General features: G+C 34.3%; 1 protein-coding gene across 4 annotated transcripts in view; it reads right to left on the bottom strand.

The window, feature by feature from the left end:
- LOC128983071 (transcriptional adapter 2B-like) overlaps positions 1–27523 on the bottom strand; it is an 84337-nt gene that overhangs the window by 51067 nt on the left and 5747 nt on the right. For all 4 annotated transcript variants that reach the window (XM_054402217.1, XM_054402215.1, XM_054402216.1 and 1 more), the window contains 2 exons: positions 14246–14387; positions 2910–2988 (listed from right to left, as the gene is read on the bottom strand). In XM_054402217.1, the coding sequence (XP_054258192.1) occupies positions 2910–2988; positions 14246–14387 (221 nt within the window). The remainder of the gene's footprint in view (positions 1–2909; positions 2989–14245; positions 14388–27523) is intronic.

Genomic DNA, 27523 nt, shown 5'->3' with positions numbered 1-27523 from the left:
AGAACTAATGGTTTTATGATAAATTAAAATGTTTCAGATCAATAAGATGCTGTTTTGAAATGCCAAGGAGCCATAAGGCTGATGACAGGTAAAATGAGGATAAGCAAGCAAAGGTTGCACCTAATTTTTTGCTTATTTTAAAACTAAAATCCTAATATTTCAGCTATTTGTTATTTGACCTTTTTAGTCATTTGATAGGAATTTTGAAATGCTAAATAAAATTGTAAGTTATTTTTTTCCATAAAATCTGCCATTTTTCAGTAATTTAAATTTTAAAAATTAAAGAGGCCGACAATTTAAAATTGGACCAAGTTAATTGGCGAATTTCGCTATAGGGAAGTAGCTATTACCGTAGGTAACGCCTAGACCCGGGACCGATTTACTTTTTAATTTTGATGTTCTTAGAGGCCAAAAACACCATTCGTTCAAATTTTTATATATGTGTCCGTGAACGCGATAACTTGAGTAATTTTTGTCCGATTGTAATGAAATTTGGTTTGAAGGTGTAAGGCAGGATAAACTTGGATGAGTTCGCGAACCAGCTTCATCGGACTATGGGAACGGGGTTTCACGGAGGGTTTTATAGGGGTAAAAATTGGTTTTCCTTATTCTTGACTGTCGAAACACAAAATTTCCCAACTTCTCTCTAGATCTTTTTAAAGAGCTTATAAAAAAAATTATTCAGTATATCACAGTATTTTTGTACAATTATTAGTTACGGAGAAATTACAAAAAAATTTAATTGTAAAATTCCCATGTTATTCTCCATAACAGAATATTGTAAAATGTTGTAGTTGTAGTTTGCTAAAAAACACACTCAGGGTTGATACTAAAACTTTTGGAAAACAAAATTCCCTGACTTTTCCAGGTTTTCCAGACTGATAGTATACTTTATCCAGGTATACCGCAAGTAGATATCGACCAATCAAAATCAAGAAATATTAGAAAAATTTAAATATTTAACTTATATTGTTTACTATTTTTATGCTAAATTACGTCCTGAATTCAAAAATGATTGTCATTTTTGTCGGAAAAGCACCGTTTTCCCAGAAAAACGGAAAAAAACAAAAATTTCGCGGAAATGGGTCATGTGTATACTCAAATAACCCGGTAAAGCGAGCTGAACAAGAATATGCAAAGAATTTCAAGATCCGATTAATATTAACGGAGATACGGCCGAAAAAGCGCGGGCGGAAAAGTTCATTAGTCACAGGAACAACGGCATCAGGAGGATCCGTAGGTGCTGCTGTCTGTGGGAGCGATTTAGAGGTTATTTGGTGAATATATATTCTTTATACCCTAGATTATATAAGGTTAGGTTGGGTTAGGTTAGGTTAGGTTAGGTTAAGTTAGGTTGCATTAGGTTGTCTAACCTAACCTAACTTAACCTAACCCAACCTAACCTAACCTAGCCTAACTTAACCTAACCTAACTTAACCTAACCTAACTTAACCTAACCCAAACTAACCTAACCTAACCTAACTTAACCTAACCTAACCTTTTTTTGTCCATTTTAGGGATGGTCAAGTCTCAAAATTTCGGGAAATTTTCGGGAAATTTTAAATCTTGTTACACGAGACGAGATTTTTTTTTGACCGAGATTTTTATCGAGACAAGAATATATATAAAAAAAAAAAAAAAAAAAATTAAAAACGCCTGCAGAAAGTCAATGCAATGTGCAATACAGGAGCGTGTTGTAGTTGCGTTTCCTTTGCGAAGGCGTTCTTATTTAATTAATTCTTTAAATGTAAATATTACTTTAATTATTTTAATAATATTACTTTAATAACATTTGAGAAGTTTTGTTAAGTGTAAGCAGTGTGAGGAATGTTTTATTACTATAAAAAGTCAAAACAAGTAACTATTTTATAAAAATTACAATCTTACAATTTACAATTTATTTTATTTTAGGATAAGTTTAACTCTATCCTAACTGATATCACTATGTTTCCTAATCGTAGGCATTTTTAATAAGTTAGGCTTGATTAATAAAAAAATGTTATGCTGATGTTTTTTAATAAAAGATTGTAAATATTCTTGCCTATTATCATTATTTTTGTATTTAAACAGTCATCTAACAATGTTACAAAATTAGGTAAAAATTTTGAACGTGCATTTCCCGTTGTGTATGAGAAGGGAAATCCCGTCTCGATCTCGTCTCGAAATTTTATGAGAAATAAAAATCTCGTCTCGTCTCGTCTCGAACTAAAAATCCAATCTCGTCCATCCCTAGTCCATTTTGACACTAACTCGATTTACCGACGCTTTTCCTGCCGTAGGTATCTCCGTTAATAGTAATCGGATCTTGAAAAATCTTGCATATTCTTGTTCAGTTCACTCTACCGGTTAATTTGAGTATACACATGAATCATTTCCGCAAAAATTGGTTTTTTTCGTTTTTCCGGGGAAACCGCGCTTTTTCGGCCGTATCTCCGTTAATATTAATCGGATCTTGAGATTTTTTTTCCGCGAAATTTTTGTTTTTTCCGTTTGTCCGCTTTTCCGACGAAAATGACAATCATTTTTGAATTCAGGACGTAATTTAGCATAAGAATAGTGAACAAAAAAATTTTTCGCGATACGTCCGTGATCGATATAATTATACCAATTGTTGCGATGTTCTCAAGTCAAGTCAAGCAGTGTTTGTAGCAGTGGCGTATCCAGGGGGGTTTAGAGGTTTAAACACCCCGACTTAAAACATATTTTTTACAATAACAAATTTTTTCCACAGTCTAAAAATCTCTTTTATTTGTCCCTAAATAGCCTAAAATTATGAGTTTACAGGTATAATTTTCAAAATGTTTACTGGGAGAGAATGCTATTAATATACTATTATCATGGAATTTAAATACACCCGAGAACTCCTTGTATTAAATCTACGCTACTATCAGGCCCACAGGTGTTCTTACTTGCTCCTGAGTCCTGGGACCCATGTGTATCGGCCAATCTCACCTCCAAGAAAACGTCCGATGTATTCATCTCGTGCTTCTGTAAACCCAAATTTCATAAATATTGTACAACCTTACTTAGCTATAAGACCAGTGTTAGATGGATGAATTACTAGTTACTAAAATCCTAATAAGAGTAAATAAGGTATATTGCTATTGATTTTTTACATTGAATTGAGAATTTAAGGTAGTTCAGTAAACTGTTCATAAGATATGTACAGTAGACCGTCTCTAAATCATGCACTGCGCCACTCCAGCACTCCAGTAATCCGGCTTCTTTTGATGGGTGAGGTCTTTCGCGATCACTGCAAAATTTGGATTATCTCCCTCGGCCGTTTATCCGAGCAGACATCATTATCCAATCCTGCAATCACGGAAACGTCATTGTCGTCTTTCGCGATAGCGGCAAAATCATGAACATCTCCCGCAGTCATGTAGACATAATCATCGCTTCCCGCAGTCACGGAAACGTCATCGTCGTCATGCCTGACTGCAGCAATAGCGGTTTCATATCGTGCAATCTTCGTAGAAGTTTTTAAAGTGCATTTTAAGTGTTTTTAGCGAATTTCCCTACAGGTAAGCAGCTATTACCGTAGGTCTCATGGTAAGACGTAGGCCCAGGACCGATTTACTTTTTCATTTTGATGTCCCCATAACAAAAACAATATTCGTTCAAATTTGTACATATGTGTATGTATATATATATATATGTCCGTGAAGACGATAACTTTTATTAACTTAGTTTTATGATATTTTCCTTGGTTTAATTTAATCAGTGGTGTGCCAAAACACAAATAATAAATGTATCAAATAAAGTAAATGTGAACTGAAAGCTATGTTAAGATAAAATAAGAGTATTTTGTATTACCATTTGATAATAAAATATAGTTACACATATACAACAGATTTTAGAAAACAAAAATCAACGACGTACAATTTAGTTATTGATGATATTCTTTAGTTTAATTTAAGCATAGGTTTAGCAAAACACAATAGCTTAATTTACCTACATATACATATAAAAAATAATGTGATGTGCAAGTTATGTTAAGTTAATCTAACACATGTTAAGCAGTTAGAATTTATTTAAAGCAGCCTCCAAATTCACACAAAACATCTATAGGCTACTTTGTAATTTTCAGGTATTTACTCAGGGGAGGTATAGAGGAGCCTACAATGACAGCTGTGGGCTTCTTATTAGCTGAGGGAACGCCATTACCGTAACAATACGGCGATTAGCTATCGGCCTCGCTGGACTAGTGGTTAGCGTGCCGGGCTGATAAGCTGAAGGTCACGGGTTCGAATCCCGCTGGCGGCACTAACTTTTTGTCTAAGATTTGTTCATTATCAGCAAGTTTGGTTGGTTTGGTTCGGTTATGACAGTTTAATTTTATTATTAAGTCATTACTAGTGTACCTGTTGCTCGAATTCGAGCAATTGCAAAGCATTAAGGGCGACTCACGAAGATTATGGAAATACTCACGATCTACACAACAGTTAGATATAATCAAAATCTTTTGTAAATATCTCATCTTTTCTCAAAAAGCTGATCTTGTTTTTTAGTGTTTCTACAAATTTTTCCCTCTCATAGCCGCATTAGGTTGTCTATAATAACAATTGAAAATGAAAAAAAAAACATTATTTCTTTTCTTCTACTTGGTTGTGTTCTATGACTTTTTCTATGTTTCCATTGTTTGCAAATCGGTTATTTCAATGATTGCTCAAGAAATGTAGCATATTGTTAATTCAGTTTTATTTTTAGCCTGTATCAAACTGTCCAGGATTTCTCGCTTTTTTCCATTGTAATAATTTCACCAACCGAAGTTTCGTCTACAGATGCAATACGCCTAAGAATATCAAGAGTTACTGTGATATTAGGATTTTCCACTGATTTGGTAATAGAACATTAAAAAAAGACACGATGCAGAAGAAAATCCAATTTAAAATCAGAAAAACCCATTGCAAATACTGTAGGCTACTTCATTTTGACAAATTCAATAAATCACAATTTAAATATTAACAGCTGTTTCATTAAAAAGTAGGGTAGAATTATGCATATGGTCGTAATGTAAACAAATCTGAAGAAGCAACTTTAAAGGCTTCTGGGCAGAGCCCCATGGGAATTTACCTCGTTCCTCTTTTGATGGCTCATCTACAGACCAAGACCTTTCTTTAGAGACCCCTACCAAGTTTCTACGCCCAGCCGTTCTCTCAAATTAGCTGTGACAAAAACCCCGTTTTCCTCCATAAGAATAACATGGGATGGGAATTTAAAGGCCACTGGGGCAGAGCCCCAAGGGAATTCACCATGTTTCTCTTTTGATGGCTCATCTACAGACCAAGACCTTTCTTTAGACACCTCTACCGAGTTTCTACACCCAGCCGTTCTCTCAAAATAGCTATGACAAAGAAAAACAGTTTCAAATTAATATATAGAATACAATTTTAATTGAGTAATTTCTAGTTTTATTTAATGAACAGAATTATTTTTTCTATTAGTAAACTTTTTTATATTATTTCATTATCAGCAAGTTTGGTTAGTTCGGTTAAGTTATGATAGTTTAATTTTATAATCAAACAATTAAAAAATTGAATTTGAGGTATTTATAATTTTATTTTATGAACAGAACTATTTTTGCGATTAGTATTAGTAAACCTTCATTGCCAAAGTGCTACTACAGCGCTGTTCACGGAGGAGTTTTGAACTAATGCCTCATTCGTACCTCCCCTAAGTCAGACCCTAATTTTCATACTGTTTTCATGAAAACATACCAATAACATTATTTTCTTAACTAAGACGCTTTAAAAAATCCAAAGCAGAGCCAGAGTTGATACAGCAACGGTTATAGAATCTTTTTTTCTATAATCATTGACATAGTTTTTTAATAAATAATCCACGATAAAAGGTTAGATTAAAATAAACCTACCTCATAGTTATGGAAAATATTATATTTATTTTCTTTGTAGTATCAGCTGTCTGAAATTGTGAAATATGCAGTTTAGCAGTTCTTCTTGTTTACATTTAAATGTCAAAGCGAATGTAAACAAACATTGTTAGTGTTCTCATCACAGCTATGGAGATCAATCAATATTTACTTTTAAAATGTTCACCTCAGAACTTTTAAAGCCAAAGGGGCAAAGCCTACGTTCAGTATCGAAATGTGAATGGCCCTGTAAGGGTCCTTGGTATGGTAGCTATATTTTTGTAAAATTTAAGCCCAGTTGGTTTAGTAAGTTTTGCACCTATTAGTAACACACATACAGACAGACACCATTCGATTTTTATATGATAGTATAGATATAGATTAACTTTATAATTATGACCTCAAAACAGTTTTTAAAATATTTTTATCTAGTTCCGTTTAGAAGTTGCGGCCATCTTTGTCAGGCCGCGCACGGCGTTTTTGGGCTTTGCAGGCATCAGCGATAAATTAAATATCTTTTTACAGAATAGAGCTAGAACAATGAGACTTGTACCATTATTTTCAGCGAAATCCCCTCTATAAATGAGGTCATCTAAACATTTTCTCTAAAACAAGCACTAGCACCTTAAAATTGTCATCTTATTTTTACAATACTTTTTCAACAAAGTGTTCTTTTTAAGGCCTAGTTTTACAATGAAGGAATGAAATACCATAGCTGAATGATTTTTATCCTGTAAGATATGGTAAAATACTTGCATATGTCAGAATATCAAGTCTGAATTCAATCTCCTTAACTTTTTATAAGCTATTAAAAATTTAAATTTTCCAATTTTTCAAAAGTTTGAATTGCAATATTTCTGGTGGGGCAAACTATAAAAATCTAATTTTTACATATGTGATGTGCCTATCTGGTAGCAACATACAGCAAAAATTTCAATGTTGGTATTTTTGATCCTAAGCCGAGTTATAAAATTTTGAATTTAAAGGAAACTTCAACTTTTGCGCCAGCTTTAATCACCAGCTTTAGGTATAGAAAATCTATACACAAGCTAATAACAATGCAACAGTAAACTTGTTAAAAAATTAAAAGCTAGAATATGTCCAGGAAAAAAAGATTAAGAACCAAAGTGGTTATAAATGGAAATAAAATATTAAAACAAAAGCGTTTGGTTCTATCCTAAGGATTTACAGTCAACGGTTCTATGTTACTTAGATGGACTGTATTAGCATTTAAGAAGACTCATCCAGAGTGTCAGTGTTATACATATGATACATTATTAAAACTTTGGCAGATCAAAATTTTGTGAGTTGCTGCCTAAGTGGTGCATTTTGGCTTGAACCTCAGGTACACATTCTGTTTATGTACCACCAATATGTAAAATTAATGATTGATGGTGCCAAACTTAATGTTAACTACAAAGAGTAACTGGAGTTAATAGCATATGACGTGCTCGTTGCGTATGACACTTATGAGTATGACTGTAAGTTGGGAAACTGTGTCCAGGAACAGGAACTCTACTTGAAAAGTTGATGGATTCATAGAAGGATCAACCAGATAGTATCGAGTTTAAACAGTGAGTTACAATAGACCAAAGAGAAATGATAACAGTAATAAAAAGCCCAAAACCATACCGTCATACTCATTAGTGTCACATACCATTAACTCCAGTTACTCTTTGTAGTTAACATTAAGTTTGGCACCATCAATCATTAAATTTACATATTGGTGGTACACACGTACACACACATAATGTGTACCTGAGGGTCAAGCCAAAATGCACCACTTAGGCAGCAGCTCACACAATTTTGACATGCCAAAGTTTTTTAATGTATCATCAGGGGCGGACTGGGTACTCTATTAGGGCGTAAACCTTGACCAGCCTGAAGGCACCAACCGGGGGGGTCTGGGGGGTATGGAATACCCCCCTGAATAGAGGGGGGTCCTCCCCCGGGAAATTTTTTAAAAATTATACCTGTAAACTCACATTTTTAGGCAATCTAGAGGCATTAACAGTGGAAAATCTGAAATCTGATAACTGACACTATTGGTCAATGTTTAGATTACAAAATTTAGACTATTTACCCACTTGACTTGGTGCTATTCTGACAGTAATCCTAACAAAAATAAAAATACAAAATATTTTCTTAGGTTCTTTCGTATTATTTATATTTGTGTATTTTCACTACTTTCCCTTGCATGACTTGGCTGCATGCATACAATATAAATCATGTGCTTCCTGTTTACAACCTGAACCTGCAACTGCTGTATTTTTTGGCACTGTAAATAACAGAAGTTATATATTTTAGATTTCTATGAAATTATTTTAACACAAACAATATGCTTTCACTTTGAACAAAACAAATTTATTGACTTAAACTTTTTTAGCATTACATTAAGTCAAAACTGTAACCCTAAAGTAGGCCTACCTAACCTATTTCTACAAACGAAAAGGAAACTATAGCCATAGCCTAGAGAGAACTACGAAGGAATTTTGGGCTGGCTATCTGTAAGTAAAAATAGGAAAGTTGACCAAATTAGTGCCATAGTGCATATTGAAATCATTAATTAATAGGCGGTAAAATACTGTAACTGTTTACTGTTTAACCTTTACTGTGTAATGGTTAAGTTAACAAATACACTGTCACTAAATCTAACTTAAATTTTGTAAAAGTAGAGATTCTACAATACTACTTTCGTTCATGTAGGCCTATCCTGTGTAGGTAAAGAATATAAAAATAAATTGAAGCTTTCGACACAGAGACACAAACCAGACACTAAAGAGAGACACATTAATTGGCAGCCCACACTCTTTATTTATTTATTTATTACATGCACGGCAAACGCCATTTTACAAGAGAGTTGAGTTGACATTGATAAAAATTAAATGTGACTTAAAGTGAAATAGTTATAGTGTGAGCAATAATTAAATATTATAACAAATATGAAATAATAATAAATGATCTTCACTAGTTGTTTACCACAGACGACACCGTGACACCGACCGATGTCGGATCCAGCGCAGTTGTTTTCGGGTTTGGCGTAAAATGACGCGGGAAGAGGACAACTGTTTTTAAGTCGCTCAGACCCAGGACTACTAACATACTGTATGTTAGTAGTCCTGGGTCAGACCTCAGAGTAAAGTGCCATCCACTCGGAGTAGGCCTACACGTACGAGAGAGAAGAGCTGCTTTGCTCTCGCTTGTCGACAGTGTCCATTCGGTCTCACACCCGACTTTATGTTTTGCTATTCACTGCTGAAACTTTTACTCTAAGTATTTCCCCTTGCTTTCTAGAAATACGTCTCGTCTCATTTTTTTTTTGAATTTTAATGAATTTTTCCTTTAACGAGGGCGCAAATATTGGAATGTTGAAAAGGCGTATCGGCCCACCGGTGGGCCGGCGGGCCAGTCCCCCTGTGTATCATATGTATAACACTGACACTCTGGATGAGTCTTCTTTGAACGCTAAGTAAATCCAGTCAATTTAAGTTACTTAGAACGGCTTTTGTTTTAGGCTATATTTTATTTCCATTTATAACCACTTTGGTTCTTAATCATTTTTTCCTGGACATATTCTAGCTTTCAATTTTGTAACAAGTTTACTATTGCATTGTTACTAGCTTGTGTATAGATTTTCTATACCTAAATCTGGTGATTAAAGCTGGCGCAAAAGTTGAAGTTTCCTTTAAATTCAAAATTTTATAACTCTGCTTAAGATCAAATACCAACATTGAAATTTGCTGTATGTTGCTACCATATAGGCACATTACATATGCAAAAATTAGATTTTATAGTTTGCCCCACCAGAAATATTGCACTTCAAACTTTTTGAAAATTGGAAAAGTGTGCGGTAATAAAAATGGCCACTACTTCCAAATGGAGATAATCAGATACTTCAGTGCATAATCACAAATCCAATTGTAAGGCAGAATCAGTAGTTAAAATTGCAAAGAGAATGTTAAAGAAGGTAAAATAAAGTAAAGAAGACTTTCAAGCAGCTCTATTAGAGTGGAGAAATACACCACTGGCCGATTTGGGTGCAAGTCCTGTGCAGTTGCTAATGTCAAGATCAACAAAGACTTGTTACCCCTTAACAGAAATGAAACTAAATCCAAAGATACACATAGGAGACACAAGAGACTCCTAAGAGACAAGGAAGGAGTTAGGAGACAAGTTGAAGGAAAAACAAGAAAAATACAAGAGGCACTATGATAAAGGCACTCAGGCATTGGACCCACTTAAAGTTGGGCAAAAGGTATTGATACAGAAGAGACCAGACATGAAAGTAGAACCGTGGACGCCTGGCATAATAGTGTCACTAGATGGGTTGAGAACTTACATTGTATCAATCGAAGGAAGACTATTTAGACCCAATAGATGATTTATTCGTCCATTAAAAAGCTAAAGAGGGAGATGTTGGTATTGCTATAACCAGCTGATCTCTAGTTGTTGATTATGTTATGTTATGATTTCTGAGAATAAACTTCCCTGTAGCAGCAAACCTAGGTACTCGTTAAACATAAATGTTAATTTAATAGATTAATTGAAAATCAATCCAGGCAAATGGAAATTCGCTTAGTCGGCAGGTTTGCTGCAGCGGCGGTATTATTGATAACATTCCAGTAATCCGGCATTTCCACTAATCCGGCAGTATCACGGCCCTATGTCTGCCGGATTACTAAGAGTCTACTGTACTAGGTTTAACAGCAAATGGAAACATCCTTTTAGCAGTTAGTTTTAAGGTCCTCAGTAGAGGTGTGCAAGCCTGAGATTTTCAATCGAGCCAAGCTTTTGAAAACAACTCCAGCCTCAAGCTTTTTCCGAGCCATGCTTTTATATATCATAAATTAACGTAATTACAAATAAAAAGTTAATTAGCCTAGCCAAATACCTTTTTTTAAATGCAATTTAATGCTAAGATGTAGAGTAAAATATGATGTTTTAGTAGATACAAGGATGAAACGAAGAACTAAGTTTATAATAAATTTCCCCTCATTTCATTTTTTTTTCTTAAAATTGACGCGGTCATAAACAAAGAATACAAGTGAACATTAAAATAATAAAAATAACTATTCCAACAATAAATAAAACAACTTATTGATTTTTAAATATTTAAATTGAACTATGGCATTTGCATAAATGTCATTATTTAAAAATGGTATGTATATAGGTAAATATTTAATGATAAAAAAAATAGAACAGGAGGAATATATTCCGCATAGCGGTGTCTGCTAGTCTCCCGCAATAGTGTCAAGATCCTGACTATCTCCATCGTTCACGGAAACATTATCATCGAGAACATAATCCTGAAAATCTCACCCAAGGTGATTGTGTGGTTATCATAGTCGTGTGCTACGGTCATGGAAATTGTATCATCGACATCTGCAATCATGTCAAAATCCTGAAAATCTGCGTCGTTATAATCATCTTACATGAAATCGAGGTAGCTTAGCTATAAGTCCTCATAAATTGTATCTTTTTGAAAAGAAACCCAAATATGCCAATAAAAAATTCTATAAGAAACTTCAGAAGGACATACAAGCAGAAGTAAATACCGGTATCAAAAAATGTTAAAACAAACTTAAGAAATTTCTCATTAGCAGGGCTATTTATTCATTTGATGAACTGTAATTGACTTCTCTTTCCCTACTAATCAAAGTATGTTTTAACTTTAATTATATCATTTTCTGTTGTTTTTTTTGTTCTTTTACAATTGTTCTCTTATCTATATATATAAAGCTCAAATACCACTGACTCACTCATCACAAAATCTCTGAAACCATAAGACCTAGGAACCTGAAACTTGGCAGGCATCTTCCTTTTGGGTAGTAGACGCTCACTAAGAAAGGATTTTACCCTCCGACCTCTGGGCTCCGCCCCAGTGGCTCTGGAGTTTCCCATGTTAACCTTATGAGTACTCATATTTAAATGGAATTAATGAATCTTAACAGCTGTTTCAATTAAACAAGTTGGTTTTGTTCTATGATGTTCAATAGCATTAAAGTTACAAGGATTACCAACAGGGTGCAGCACTATTATTTCTTTTACATTTATGACAACAGCTAATTTGCAACCAAAAGGTGAGTGAGCGTAGCAAACGAACTTCAACCTAGAGGCGAGTTAGCGTAGCGAACGAGCTCTAACCTAAAAGTGAGTGAGCGTAGCGAACGAACTTCAACCAGGACGTCAGGACGTGATTGAGCCATGCGAACGAGATCATCTTGAAAATTAAGAAGTTAAACGGGGCAAAGCCCGCGGGTTACAGCTAGTTTACTATAAGCATGTATATTTTATTATAACTTTATCATTAAGAAATGTGACATTATCGTTGTCATTATCGGAAAAGTTATCATAGTCTTCCACAATTGCGGCTAAAGCGTGAAATTTTTTATCACGCTATCTTTGAGTGAAAACATAGTGGAGCGGCGAGGCTAGAGCGTAGCTGAGCCGGTAAAAAATAATACAGGGTGGCGCAAAAAGGATGGTCGGATTTGAACTGCGTAGTATTAGTAGTTGGTGGAGGTTCGGGTCCACTACCAGCCGTCTGTAAGTTGACCATGGTACCCAATTTGCAGCGATATGGTGCAGTGGACGGTCGAACACTGCATTTTAGCTGTGGAACCGTTTTTTTTTTTTTTCAGAAACAGTCAATCTTTTATTTTTTTGTAACGCCTGTTTCGGCAACATTTTGGCGTAGCCCGTAGAGGACTGATTTCTGTTCGCAGATCATATCACGTTGGGTGACTGCATCTCGGACAACAGGGTCGGTCAAGGTAAATCTACTGGACGGCAGTTACTCCACAAAACATGGAGACCGTATGAGTGTCAGTACTTCAAAGTCCGCTACGTTCTATTTATATATTTTTTAATTTTTTTATGGTTTTATCGACATAGCCTACTAGCAAATTTGTAACTTACAAGGTTATTTTTTGTAATTGGGAGTTTGAAAGTGTCCAGAAACGTAAGTCAGTAAAATTTATGCGTAAAATCATTTGTGTTATGTTCATTTTAAAACCAACCTCCCTTTTTGCACCACCCTGTACATGCACCTAGGTGTGCCAAAACATAGTGGAGAGGGGAGCCCGTTCCAACAGGCTAGCTTCTCCGCTCCCCGATTTCTTTACCTCGACGGTTTGGTAGAGGGTCGAGCCTCAGTGGTGAAACCGACTACATATATGGTTTAAAAATGTAGATTTATTTCATCAGTTCCCAGAGGCAGTACTGTTTGGGACTAGGACTAATGCTATTAATATATAAAATGATAACGTGTAATTATTCTTGTCAAAAAGGTACAATCCCCCCTTAAATGATGAATTAAAACTATGGAACTTATCATGTAAACAGTATTTTCTTTCTCTTTTACAAAATTATTAGAAGTTTCTGGAATTATTATAAAACTTTTATTATTTTTAACATTTAAGCAGTTGTATAGGCCTAGTAAATGGCCACTTTGCTGTATTTTACTTCTTTTACCATTAACTGGTTTCTTACAAAATCAGTAAATTTAACCCTCATTATAGGTTAAATTAGGGTTTATGTATATTCAAAATTACTGTAACACAGCTTCTTGACTCGTAACCGTTGCCACTTCACTATGTGCATGTGAAGCTCCACTACCATCGGGGGTGAAAAAACTCTCAGATACGCTCTCCACTCCACTCTATCCTCGCCACTTCACTACGTTTTTACCCTACGTAGCAGAGGCATTTTACGATCGCAATCGTAAAAGCTCGGCTCAAGCTCGATTTTCCGACTTTGTGCTTTAACTCCCCAGCTCCAAACTCTCCAGCCTCTCGCCAGGCTCAGCTCGGCTCAAAAAGCGAGTCGCTCGCACACATCTAGTCCTCAGTACTCATTTAACCAGGCAGTTTTTTTTGCAATGACAAGAAGCAGAGAGACATGGCTTGGTCATATGAATGGACCAATGGATCAAGAGTATAACATTTGAACAAGGTTTGGATGAGATAAACTGAAGACATTAATTTATACGACAATTAATTATAGATTAACACATAATAGTATATGCATTCAGTCTAGCAGAATATGGTTAAAGTGGAGGTAACTTGACTACAAAGCCAATACTAATCTCAGATTAGAGAAATAATACAGAATTAACACATTTTTTTAGTTCTATATTTTTTCCTATGTTTTTTGTTTGTTAAAGACAAACTAAAATGAAAAAAATACTCTTAACAGGGTGGGTCACTGCCAGCTGTCACACTCCTCTTTCTGTAGAGTCTCCAGACCCCTGGTAGTGAATGTGTTAAGTCCATCCAGTGACTGTGCCTCCCCCCCACCCGTTTTTACTGAATTAATAATGTTTGATTGCTTGAGATATTTTTCTTGCTGCTATGTGTCTAATTGTCAACTCACCCTCTGGAGTTCTAGTTCCAATGTGTTGGCTAATATCTTTCCAATTGCCGTAACTATAATGTTCAATGGCATTCAATAATAATAGTTCTTCACGGGCTGTCCATCCTGATCGGTCACCAAAAATATCACAACCTACTGAATCCTGTAAATGATGTGTCACATTAGTACACAATATATATTTACTCGTAAATTTAGTAAAACGAGCTTGCAGCTAGCGCAAGCATGATATTTACTATACATGTGCTCTAATGACTACTCCTCACTCATTTGCTAGGTTGATGCTTGTAAATTCGGAAATGACTTAATATTTTGCTAAGACATTATCGTAATTTGTAAGAAAATTTATTCTATTTCAGAATATCACCTTCCACTTTGGTCGATTTCCTCACCATTTAAAAATTATTCTAAACAACCTCCTAATTTATTTTGGTGAGAAAATACTGAATTAGAGTAATGAAATGAAATGAAAATACTTTTTTTATTGAGGTGAACAATACTTTAATACTTTTCATAGAAATTACGGCCATACAAAGTAGGTATAAGCCAAGTGTGAATGGAGATGAATATCCACTTATACATAAAATGTCCACTAAAATTATATAGGCATTAAAAATTGAAATTGGTTACTTCTAAACCATCCAAACATTTGAAATACCCCCGCCGCAGCAAACCTGCAGACTAAGCGAATTTCCATTTGCCTGATTGGATTTACACTAAAATGTCTACTTAAAAATATAACATTTATTTCCTATTTAAATGGAATTAGTTTAACAAGTACTTAGGTTTGCTGCATCAGGAAGGCTAAAACTGTTTTTTTTTGATTTGTAAAATGTTGATAGTAAGAAATAAAAACATTTTCCAAATTTGATCAAAATCTATATCTATAAAAGATGAACTATGTATGTGTGTATATATATATATATATATCTATATACGTTATGAACTCCGAAACCGCTCGATAGATTGTAATGAAACTTTCAGGCATTATTAAGCATCTTTCAAGGATGGTTCGAGTGAAGTTTGTTGCAGATCCGTCAAAAGGGCTCTGCCACAGAGGGTTTTAAGTGGGCCAATGTCAGACTTTTTGATCTACAATGTTTACAAATAAATATAATTTAAAAGCAGATGTTTACTTTCACCAACTATTTTGTAGGTTTGAATAATTACAACATTCTGTATTAGCATTAGTCATGATTTGAAATAGTGCCACAATGTAAACAGAGTCTACAGAGTGCAGCACAGAAAACTATTTTACTTTTGAATAAGTCCAAATGTATTAAACCCCAATCGCAGCACACCTGTGCACTTAACAGCGTTTAAATTCTCCAATGTTAAATATTAAAACATAAAAACCTTTATCAAAGTACTAGCTGTAACCGCGGGCTTTGCCCCGTTTAACTTCATAACTATTCGAATGGCTCAATCACGTCCTGGTATATATTTAGATTATAAACAATAAAAGGGATGACTTTTTAAAATTTATGACAACAGCTAATTTGCAACCAAAAGGTGAGTGAGCGTAGCGAACGAACATCAACCTGGAGGCGAGTTAGCGTAGCGAACGAGCTAACCTGAAAACAAGTGAGCGCAGCGAACGAGCTCCAACCTAACGGTGAGTGAGCGTAGCGAACGAACTTCAACCGGGACGTGATTGAGCCATGCGAATACTCATGAAGTTAAACGGGGTACAGCTAGTATGTTCATAAACAAGCAATCTACAACAGTTTACTTGTTCTCCATAAGAATAACATGGGAATTATAAGTTTACATTTTTTAGAATTTTCTCCGTAACCATTAGGCGCATAATAACGCTTCAATATACAGTCCAACCTCAGTATAACGAATCTGAAGGGACCGAACTGAATATTCGTTATATCAAGGATTTCGTTAAAACGAGGTTCGTTATATAGAGGTTATGTTTGCAGAAATTTCGCTAGTCGAGGTTCAGAACCAGCGTCGGTCAATATAGGTCGGGATTAGACACCATTAAAACACAATTAAAGTAGCATAGGCTACAATACTTTACAGTACAGTGTTTACATTGTACAGTAGAACCTAAATTATCCGGCATAAAAAAGGGGAGGGATCTTGAATATTGCGCAATCATGAAAATGGCATTGACCTTGGTACAGGTTAAAAACTGTAAGTTTAAAATCACAGCTTGTTCTAACCCTCCTAAAACCGAGCCAAACACTGTATTGCGTAGTCATAAACCATGTAAAGAACAAAACAAAACAGTAGTAGAAAGTTTTGTAAGCTACTCCTCGTGATAGGCCGGTAGGCTTTATTTATCACAACAGACGAATGTCAATAATAATCATTAACTATAGCATTGGTGTTGCTAGTTGAAACAAATCGTATTGAAAACAATAAATTATTAGATAAGTCATTATAAAAGTGTATAATCATAGCCAACTTAAAGATAATAAAAACACTCGAAAAAGGAATGTTAAAATAACGATGTTGCTATTCTTTCTCTTTGGTTTTGTTTTATATTCTTTCTTAGGTTTCTCTTTATCCAAAAATTGTACAATTCACCATAGTTACTTATCGCCCAATCACAGCTTACTAAACATTACGTCGTCATCAGTCCTCAGTGAATGAAATCAGTTCTCCGTTGCAACATAGCGCGCGCAGCGACAGCAGACAGAGATGTGTAAAACGGAGCAGACGAATGTTAGCGCAAGCGATGACGTCACCTTTCCATTTCATTTGATAAAGAAACAGATTTTTAAAAAACAATAATGGGGTGTGGAAACAGATTTTTCAAAAACAATAATGGGTTGAGGGATTCGTTATATCGAGGGAAAGACGTAGACAATTCGTTATGCAGAGGTTAAATTCGCAATGTAGAGGTTATGACAATGATAAATTCGCTATATTGAGGTGTCTTATTTTAGCCGAAATCACAAAAAATTCGTTAAATCAAGGTCGTTGTTATGGTTTGTTCGTTATGTAGAGGTAAAATATACATTGTGTCTTATGAAGAGTTCTAGGGGATTTAAAAAAATTCGTTATATCAAGGAATTTGTTGTATCGAGGTTCCTTATATCAAGGTTAGACTGTACTAAATTATTTGTTTTTTTAAGCTCTACAAAATGGTTTGGAAAGAAATTGCTAAATTTTATGTTTTTTGGGTCAAAAATGGGAAAACCTATTTTTACCCCATAAAACCCCCTGTAAACCCCCGTTCCCATGGTCCGATCATGCTGGTTCGCAAACTTGTTCGAATAAATGTAGGTTTACACGTTTATACCAAATTTCATCAAAATCGGATCATTTTTGCTTGAGTTATCGTGCTAACGGACACATATATATACAGGGTGATCAACTCAAGGAGGCCACCATTGAGATATCGGAAACGGTAAGAATTAGAGAAAACTTTAAATGGGGGACATTCCTTTATTTTTTGTGGCAGTTAAAAATATGATTTTATTTTTTTCTAAATTCAGCCGCCATTTTCCAAAATGGCGGCCAACTTTGAAATTTCTTATGGAACACCCTATATTTTATCATGTTTTCGGATAGAACAGGCAATTTAAAAACTTTTTTATTCTTGACATTTTTTCGATAAACCCACTCGTTTAGGAGTTACAGCCTATGGAAAAATGACTTCCGGTGTACATTTTACATCGTAGCTCCTAAACAAGTAGGTTTATAGCGAAAATGTGAAGTGTAAATAAGTCAAAGAAGTCTTAATATTGCATCCACATACCAAAAAGACCATAAAATACACATTTTTCCACTTTTCAAGTTTGCCGCCATTTTGGAAAATGGCCGCCATTTTGGAAATAATAGAATTAATAGTTTTAACGAATTTTATGGTCTTTTTGGTATGTGGATGCAATATTAAGACTATTAAGACTGCGTTGTCTTACAATAGGATATTATCATACTGATTTTGGTCGTGCCGGCACAAAAATATGATGCTGTACATCATAAATTTTGTTGTTGCATTAGAAAGAAGATTCGGGCAGAAATTTTATTTAAAACTTATCCTTTGTATAATCTTAAAAATATTTTATTATTTTTTATCTTTGGTACCAAAAATTAATCTCAGGAATTTAGCCCAACCCAAGGAATAAGTTGTCAAAATAAAAATATATTGATTACCTTATATAATTGTTACAAAATCACACTAACTCAATTTTTTTTCTAATTATAAATCCTATATTCAAAATCCTAGTGTAGTAAAATAAAAAATAAGCATAGCATATTCAACTATTCCGGCCCATACAGATATGCAGTAGGCTCCCAATTTGGGGAGCGAGCTGGTCTAGTCGTTAGAGCGCGGGACTCTGGTTCCTGGGGTCCCGGGTTCAAATCCCTCCAAATCACCAATGGATTTTATCTAAGTGATAATGCCGTAACCCCTAGGTCTAGCCTGAAGTAATGTGAAAAACAATTCCAGGCTCGTGCCTAGCGTCCTAGGACAAAAAAAGGCTCCCAATTTAATGTTTTTGAGACATAAAATTTTAATTGTAGAAAATATAGTTTAAGAAGAAAAAAATCAATTTTGAACAATAGCTCCGTGATGACATCAATACTGGCACTGACCCTGTCTACTCTCATGCACTGTCACACAACAAAATATTTCGGACTGGGGACTGATGACGACATAGCCAGGCCCCCAGTTAGTATGTGCCATGGGACCACAGAGGTAGTTGCGCCCCCCCCCCCTGCCGACATTGATTTGGATCATGTGAAAATAAAAATAGAAAATTTACGAGTTGCACAAGCATCAGCAATATAACAAAGATAAGGCTCATTGTGTTTACTTTTGATTGTTGAGCGGAGCGAAGCTCTTAAAATACAACACTCCTGCTTTTGTTTTACAAATACTCCTCCTGAACGGCTGAAGTGATCTACACAAAATTTAGCACAGCCATAAGAGCAAAATACGAGGCATGTTTTATAAGTACCGTTTTTAAATTTCTCCGTTCCAGCGCTGCCTTTGGCATTTTGGACATTTGCGCATCTATTGGCAAGCCTGCACCAGAAATTTGGCAACAATCGGCCGTGTTTACATCCGGTTTGGAGCATTCAAAATGGTGCCGCCAATTGAGACTGCCGCCAACTGTGAGGTGCGTGCTGTAATTCAATTTTTAAGTGCTAAAGGTGGAAAAGCCATTGAAATTCATTGAAGAATTAGTGAAGTGTATAGTGAGAACATTATGAGTGACGGAATGGTACGCAAGTGGGTAAGGGCATTTAAGGACTGCCGCACCAACGTTAATGAGGAGCAACACACTGGGCAGCCATCTGTCATTGAAGCGATGAATTGGTGTGTAAAGTCAATGAAAAAGTGAGAGAGAACAGACGGTTTAGGACCTCATCATTATCTTATGAGTTTCCTTTAATTTAGAGAAGTGTCTTTTATGATATTGTGACTGAAAAATTGAGTACTGAAAATTGTGCTTACGCTGGGTGCCGAAAATGTTGACTGAGGTACACAAAACCAAGCGTGACTTTGGCAGTGCATTGACTTTTCTTGAGTGCTACAAAGAGAAAGGAGATGATTTATTAAGTCAAAGTCAGTTCTTGTCTTATGTTACACCAGAGTCAACATCTTGGTGGTCAGCGCCTGGACAACGATGATGAGGTCAAAACGGCAGTGACAAAGTGGTTATCCAGTCAGGCGGTAAAATTCTTTGAGAAAGGAATGCAAAAGGTCTTGGAACGATATGATAAATGCCTTAATATTGATGGAAACTATGTCGAAATTTGTAGATTAAGATACCGGCTTTCAAATAAAAATAAAATTATTACAATAAGTATACTGTTTTTTGTTTTATTTTAAAACCGTACTTACTTAAAAAAACATGACTCGTACTTGTTGCTAACGCTCTTCTGTTGCATTTGGTGCAATTTGCAGCCAGTTATACCGAAATATGATGATATGGCCTGTAAGAAGTGATTTTCTAATCATCTCGCTCCAAGACACCGGCATTTCTTGCGCAACCTCGGCCGTCTTGTTACAAGAATAGCTCGGTAAAGCTACGATAATGGAGCATCTCGGGGCGAGACGCCACCGCACTCAACGGGCTAATTATGTTTTGGTATGGTGGAACAGCTTATATGGCACTTTGAATAACTAAAACCAAAGTTATTGAATTGTAGAAATACCCCCGCCGCAGCAAACCTGCAGACTAAGCGAATTTCCATTTGCCTGATTGGATTTAGACTAAAATGTCTCCTTAAAAATATCACATTTATTCCCTATTTAAATAGAATCAGTTTAACACATACTTAGGTTTGCTGCAACAGGGAGGGTAAAAGTGTTTTTTTTATGTAAAATGTTAATAGTTAGTAAGAAATAAAAACATTTTCCAAATTTGGGCAAAATATGTTAATAAACAAGCACACTACAACGGTTTACTTATTCTCCATAAGAATAACATGGGAATTTTAAATTAACAATTTTTTGGAATTTTCTCCGTAACCATTAGGCGCATTATAACGCTTCAATATACTAAATTATTTGTTTTTTTAAACTCTACAAAATAGTTTGGAAAGAAATTTCAAAATTTTATGTTTTTTGGGTCAAAAATAGGAAAAACTCATTTTTACCCCATAAAAGCCCCCATAAACCCCTGTTCCCATGGTCCGATCATGCTGGTTCGCGAACTCGTTCGAATAAACGTAGGTTTACACGTTTGTACCAAATTTCATCAAAATCGGATCATTTTTGCTCGAGTTATCGCGCTAACGGACATATATATATATATATATAAATATATATATATATAAATATATATATATATAAATATATATATATATATAAATATATATATATATGAATTTGAACGGATGGTGTTTTTGGCCTCTAGGGACCTCAAAACAAAAAAAAAAATCGGTCCCGGGTTCAGGTCTTACCATGAGTACTACGGTAATAGCTTATTCCCTATATGGGAAATTCGCTAAAAGGAGGATAGCAGCTATTTTACCTTGAAATTTGCCCATTTTGTAATTTGTAAACTCTTTCTCTACATTTGAAAAAGTCCTTCCGGGGACGAAATATTGTGTGCACAGTGTTTTTCTACATGTTCTATGGCCTACCTACATTTTCAAGGTAAGCTAGCTGCTATCCTCCTTGTTCTACAATTCAAAATCCTGGCCTAGAGCCTTTCCTTGAACAAAAATGAAACCAATTGAAATTGATTATCATTGCACAATATTATCGATTGCATGATATTATATTTTGTTAAGGGTCTTCTATTGTGACTTGCGATTAATTGTCAATATATTTTATTAGATTATACTTTTGATAGCTACATGATTCCCATCCAGGCAGCTGTAAAATCTGCCAGAATTTTTAAGAATAAGAATAAGCGATCGCACAGCTAGGCCTATATATGGACCATAAAGAAAAGGGTTATTTTAGGGACAAGCATCATTAGCCATTGTTTTTTTTTTTTTTTTTTTATATCAATGTTTTTGTTGATATTCGATATTTTTTTACATCTATGGTAGTTTACTGATGTTTTTATTGAACATTATTGTTTTTGGACAAATATTGAAATATGGAAGTCTTTTTTCCATTACTAAATTGTATTAGTTTTAATGATAATTTGAATGGTGGTCTTAGCAAAAAATTTAACTTTTGTACTAACAGTATTCCCATTGAATGGCTGATGAAATACTGAATAAATAAATGTTGCCAAATGGACCAGACTTAGACAAGAGTAGAGTGAGAGTGAGATGACTACCTACATTGTTGGGGTGTGCTTGTTAAATGCTGACAAAAATGTATTAATCTGTACTGAATTTCAGGTGACTCCTGCATCATAATCAATTAAGACCGATAATTTGTCTTTCTAATGTGAATGAGAAACTGCCAATCTAGCTAGTAGCTAGGTTAATCTGAGGCATAAAGAAGGCAAAAAACTCAATATATAGGGAAATTTGCTAAAATGAAAATTTAATTGACTATTGATATTTTTCCCCTGAAAACTATCGATGCTTATTCCTAGGGAGTTTTAAATTCCATTGAAACTAAATTAAACATTCTGATTTCTCAATCAGTCTAGACACACTGCTACATAGGGGCGTGCAAAGCAGCAAAAAATGTTTGATTCGAAACAACGATTCGATTCGAAGCAATACGGCATTTTTCTATTCATTCTTGTCAATGGAGGGAAATAACAATAATTAATAATATTTACCACATTTTGTGTAATGCAAATTTTGGTTGATGTGGTAGGCCTATTCATACATATGACATATATGAATTTTAGGTGAATAAAATATTTGTTTTCAATCATATATTAGAAGAACCTGTATTGCTGGAAATGTCAGTTAGCTGCTTTACTAGCTTATTTCCAGTGTTGGGAAGTAACGCGCTACAAGTAGCGACGCTACAGTAGCGCGCTACTTTTTTTGTAGCTACGCTACTTTTAAGATTTTGTAGCTTTAGCTGTAGCTAGCTACATTTTTAAAGTAGTTGTAGCGGAATTTTAGCTACTTTTCTCGCTACATTAACATTGTTTGAGATAGTGATTTTTATCATAACCTCAACCTTACGTGAAACAACCTCTTTCAAACTGAGATTTTCAAAAAAATTAGGCCTTACTTTCTTGCCTTCATACAGCTGGTTGCAGCCGTTTCATTCCCTATTACAACGTCGTGTGGACATGGAGGCCATTAAATGAGTGTTATCCACATTTTTGGCTTTCATTTCCTTAATTTACTCCTCTATGATTACTGTAAGATAAAATAAAATCGCTAGATACAGACGACGTTTAAATGTTACCAGTCCAGTCCGGTGACAAGAGAAGCTATTGAATGCTTCCAAGTGATTGACAGGGAAATTAGTAATCAATTTAGTTTGTTTATTATACCGATAGTGTTTCAACTTGGGTTTTAATGGAAACCAACACTAAACCTTAAAATAATGAGAAAGCTCGAAAGCTGGTCTATCAACCTTTGCTTCAGCTGTTGATTGTGGTTCATTATCACAAGCCCTTCCTTGGTTAGATTACGAAGATTTTTCAAAGGTTTACTAAATTAACAAAGAGGAAATTACCTGATGTGATTTAAGATATGCCTAGACTAAATGATAATTGTAACGAAAAAATCTCCATATAACATGAAACTTACATTGAAAAAATAGCATAGTTTGCTCCTGCTCTTGTATTCCTAGGCTATTCTATGGTTTAAGACGAATACCAAGTTCCAAGTTCAATAATTAGGAATATATCTGTTTAGTCCTTGCAAGAACAAGCCTACTATAGCCAACTTGTTACATAGCCAAGTACGCCTACATGTTATTTTTACTTTACAAATTTCAACATGTTTAAATTAAAAGCCGATTTCAGGATAAGTTGCTGAATACTGTTTTCTGTACCAACTAGGTTGAAGCACAATTTGCCCATGCATAATGACAATAAAGGATGATTTCTTGACATTGAAAAGTGTTATTCATAGAACAAGTAACTTATCACTTTAAAAGTTAAAGCAATGCCGTTTTTAACATTAAAAGTAAAGAAAGGCAATAAACTCCAATTTTAGTAGGCTAGGCTCTGTAACACAAAAAAGTATTTTTAAATAATCGTTTTACAGTTTTATTGGTCTTAATTGTTGATATAAGACATCTATAAATGAATCTATATTAAAGAAATAAAATGAGCTTTTAAAATATAGTTTGGTTTTATGTCCTTTGAACTCAATGAAATTTACGTATAGGCTAAGATGCTTAAAAATAATGCAATATTTAAAAATAAGTACTAAATATGATGGGACACCCAACTATTTGGTTCTATTGTTGTAATGTTAGATTTATAATGCCAAAAAATTAAATACAATCTAGGAATAATTTGTTTTCCAAGTAATGTTAGATACAATACTGACATTTTTTTAAATGTTTGTTCAGTAAAAATTTAGTTGCAGTTAATTTTACTTTTACCTAATGTGCGTGGAATAAAAAGTAACATCTTTGGAAAAGTAGCTAAAATTGTAGCTGTAGCTACATTTCATTGTAGCTGTAGTTGTAGCTAGCTACTTTTTCGGAACTGTAGCTGTAGCTGTAGCTAAGCTACTTTTTTGGAAATGTAGCAGTAGTTGTAGCTAGCTACATTTTAAAAGTAGCTTCCCCAACACTGCTTATTTCATAATTTTTACTTACAGAATCATATTGTTAAGCATTTTACCTATTTTATAATATTGATTTTACAAATAAAGATTTATTTTGGTGTAAACAAATAAAAACATTTCTATGATTTATAGGTACTGAAACTTTCAATTGGTTTATTGATAAAAAGAGAGAATATAATCAGACCTTCAAAATTCAAGGTGTAGGCTACATCGCTTCAGACCTACAAAAATACCAAATTTATCAGTCTAAAACATCAGTAATTTTTTAGACTTGGGTTAACTTTTAGAATGATTTTAAAGTGACTTCTTTTGGTTATGTTTACAGCAGTAAAATATTTCTCACTTAACATATAACTTTTCATAATTTGCAATGTAAAAAAAAATTATTAAACAATTAAAGCAATATTTACATGCAAAGAATAAAAAAACTCTTTGCAAAGGAAACGCAACAACATCGCGCTCCTGTATTGCACTATTGTCACATTGACTTTCTGCAGGCGTTTTTCGTATATGGATACCTAGGAGGATGAAACATTAAGGAGAGGACGCGCTCGAGTTTCGTTGAAGCCAGTCCGACCGCGCGCCGTACCGCGGCGAGAGGGGAGGCATTGTGTTCAGAAACATACGTAATAACGAACACACCAAAAAATTATTTAGGACCGTTAAGAATGTCATATTAGAGATTTAGTTACTGAAATAACAGTCAAGTACCTAAAAGATTTATTTATGACTATATCATGCGATCAAAATTAATATATTAAATTAGAATCCAGAAGATGCGAGAACTTAAAGATTTCACTTTTTACTCAAAGTTTATTTGTTATTTCTTATCATCAAGCTCTCAAAATATGGCTTAACATGACATTAAAAAAATCAAAAATTTAATGGCCAAGAAAATGTTTTAATTTTTTTGTTTGTAATTTAATTGGAATGGCTGTGCGAACACCGCATTGAATTTTTTCTTGACTTCGGCTATCTCAAATTACCTGCCTAGCATAAAAATGCCTTAAAACTAGCATTAAATGGTATTAAATACCCCCCCCTGCAGCAAACCTGCTGACTAAGCGAATTTCCATTTGCCTGGATTGATTTTCAATTAATCTTTTAAATTAACATTTCTGTAACGAGTACCTAAGTTAGCTGCTACAGGAAAACTAATAAAGTGTGTTTTTTATTAAAATATCAATAGCTTAGTATGAAATAAATAAATCCGCCAAGTTTGATCAAAATATATCCATAAACAAGCCAACTACAACATATTATAATATTCTCCATAAGAATAACATGGGAATTTTAAATTAAAATTTTATTGAATTTTCTCCATAACCAATCGCCGTACAAAAACACTATCATATACTAAATTATTTGTTTTTTTAAGCTCTTTAAAAAGGTCTGGAGAAAAATTGATAAATTTTGTGTTTTAACCCTCCGAATGTTAAGCGTCGCTTAATCGACGCACAACACACCCGCTGTGGTGTTATGCGTCGCTTTTGCGACACACAAACATCGTTTACGGCGAAGGCTCTGGGACTGACTGAATCAGATTGAACTGGATCGAAAATTGGTATCGTTGTTTTCGGCAGATTCTGAGCTTTCTCCTGATGTCTGTTTCTAGACGCTTTTCATTTCAGTTCCGAAAATATTGTAGCAGACAGCTGACGTGCGTATTTGTAAACAACTTGGTTAACCTCGCACCGATTACTGATGTGTTTTATTACGTTTATCATTGTTTTAGTGTTAAAAATCAAAAGTAGTGATATACGTGGTGTATTATAAGAAGATTTAAGTAATTTTGAAGGGCTGGATGATGATCCTGAAGAAGTAGGTAGTGATATTGATGTAAATTATCAGCCAGATTCCTAGCTATGGTTAGGCTATGCATTCTTAGCTAAACGCTATGTACGAAATATGTTTTTTGCCCATAACTTATTTATTTGCAAACCTACTTCCTTATATTATTATATTTTTGGAATCCCCATAAAATGTTATAAAACAAAGTGGCTATTTTAAAATATTTGTAGACCTATAAATTATAACAATTTATTGAGCGCAAACATAATTTTTTTTCATTTATTTTATAATTTTTGAGAAATGTTAACCCCACAAAAATTGTTGAACATTTTTTTTGTAATGTTTTATATGTTACGATGCCCATAATTTTCCAAACAAAATGATACATAAAACAGTATACTTTACATTGTTTTTAAGTTTCTAAGATACATTTTAATAAAACTCTGCGATTGCGCAATAAATGGGCGGACATTAAGACCAATACTATGGACACTTGGAGGGTTAAGGGTAAAAAATTAGAAAAACCCATTTTTACACAATAAAACCCCCCGTTAAACCCCGTTCCCATGGTCCGATCATGCTGGTTCGCGAACTCATTCAAGTTTATCCCGCCTTACATCTTCAAACCTAACCTAACCTAATTTCATCAAAATCGGAAAAAAATTACTCAAGTTATTGTGCGGATGGACACATATTTTATATATATAAATTTGATATATATATATATATATATATATATATATAAATTTGAACGAATGGTGTTTTTGGCCTCTGGGGACATCAAAATAAAAAGTAAATCGGTCCCGGGCCTAGGTCTTACCATGAGACCTACGGTAATAGCTACTTCCCTATAGGGAAATTCAATAAATTTGAGTAAATAATTAGGAATGCTAATTTAATATTTATATTACAGTGGAATCTCGATAAGAAGACCCTCGATAACAAGTCACTCTTGATAACAAGTGTATTTTTCAAATCCCCTTGAATTTATTTTACCTCTAAACACATGTTATTGCAAACCCTGATAAGAAGTCAACCTTGATAACCAGGGACTTAATTTTATAATCCCCATGAGAGTCTTGTTATCAAGGTTCTACTGTATCATCAAAATTGTATTTTTGATTTAAAACGTCAAATTAATAAGCTTGTTTCAAAAACTGTAAAAATGAAAAAATGTTAATACGGTTCTTTTTTTAATACTCCAGTGAAATATTGGTAAGTATATTATTTTTATTTCGAGAAACTCTTAGGGAACACGAATAAATAAATTATTTATGTAGAAACATCATGTTTATTTCAAAATCGTAATTAAGGTAATCATATGTTCAAAAGTCCAGACAATTCATTCAACTTTGATCTTCAAAAGCAAATAATATACAGGGTGGTAAAAAAGTC

This window comes from Macrosteles quadrilineatus, unplaced genomic scaffold, assembly GCF_028750875.1.
Source record: "Macrosteles quadrilineatus isolate MER2022 unplaced genomic scaffold, UCM_ALF_1.0 Scaffold_1__1_contigs__length_201487025, whole genome shotgun sequence".
Lineage (NCBI taxonomy): Eukaryota > Metazoa > Arthropoda > Insecta > Hemiptera > Cicadellidae > Macrosteles > Macrosteles quadrilineatus.
This window is presented reverse-complemented; position numbering and strand designations above follow the sequence as displayed.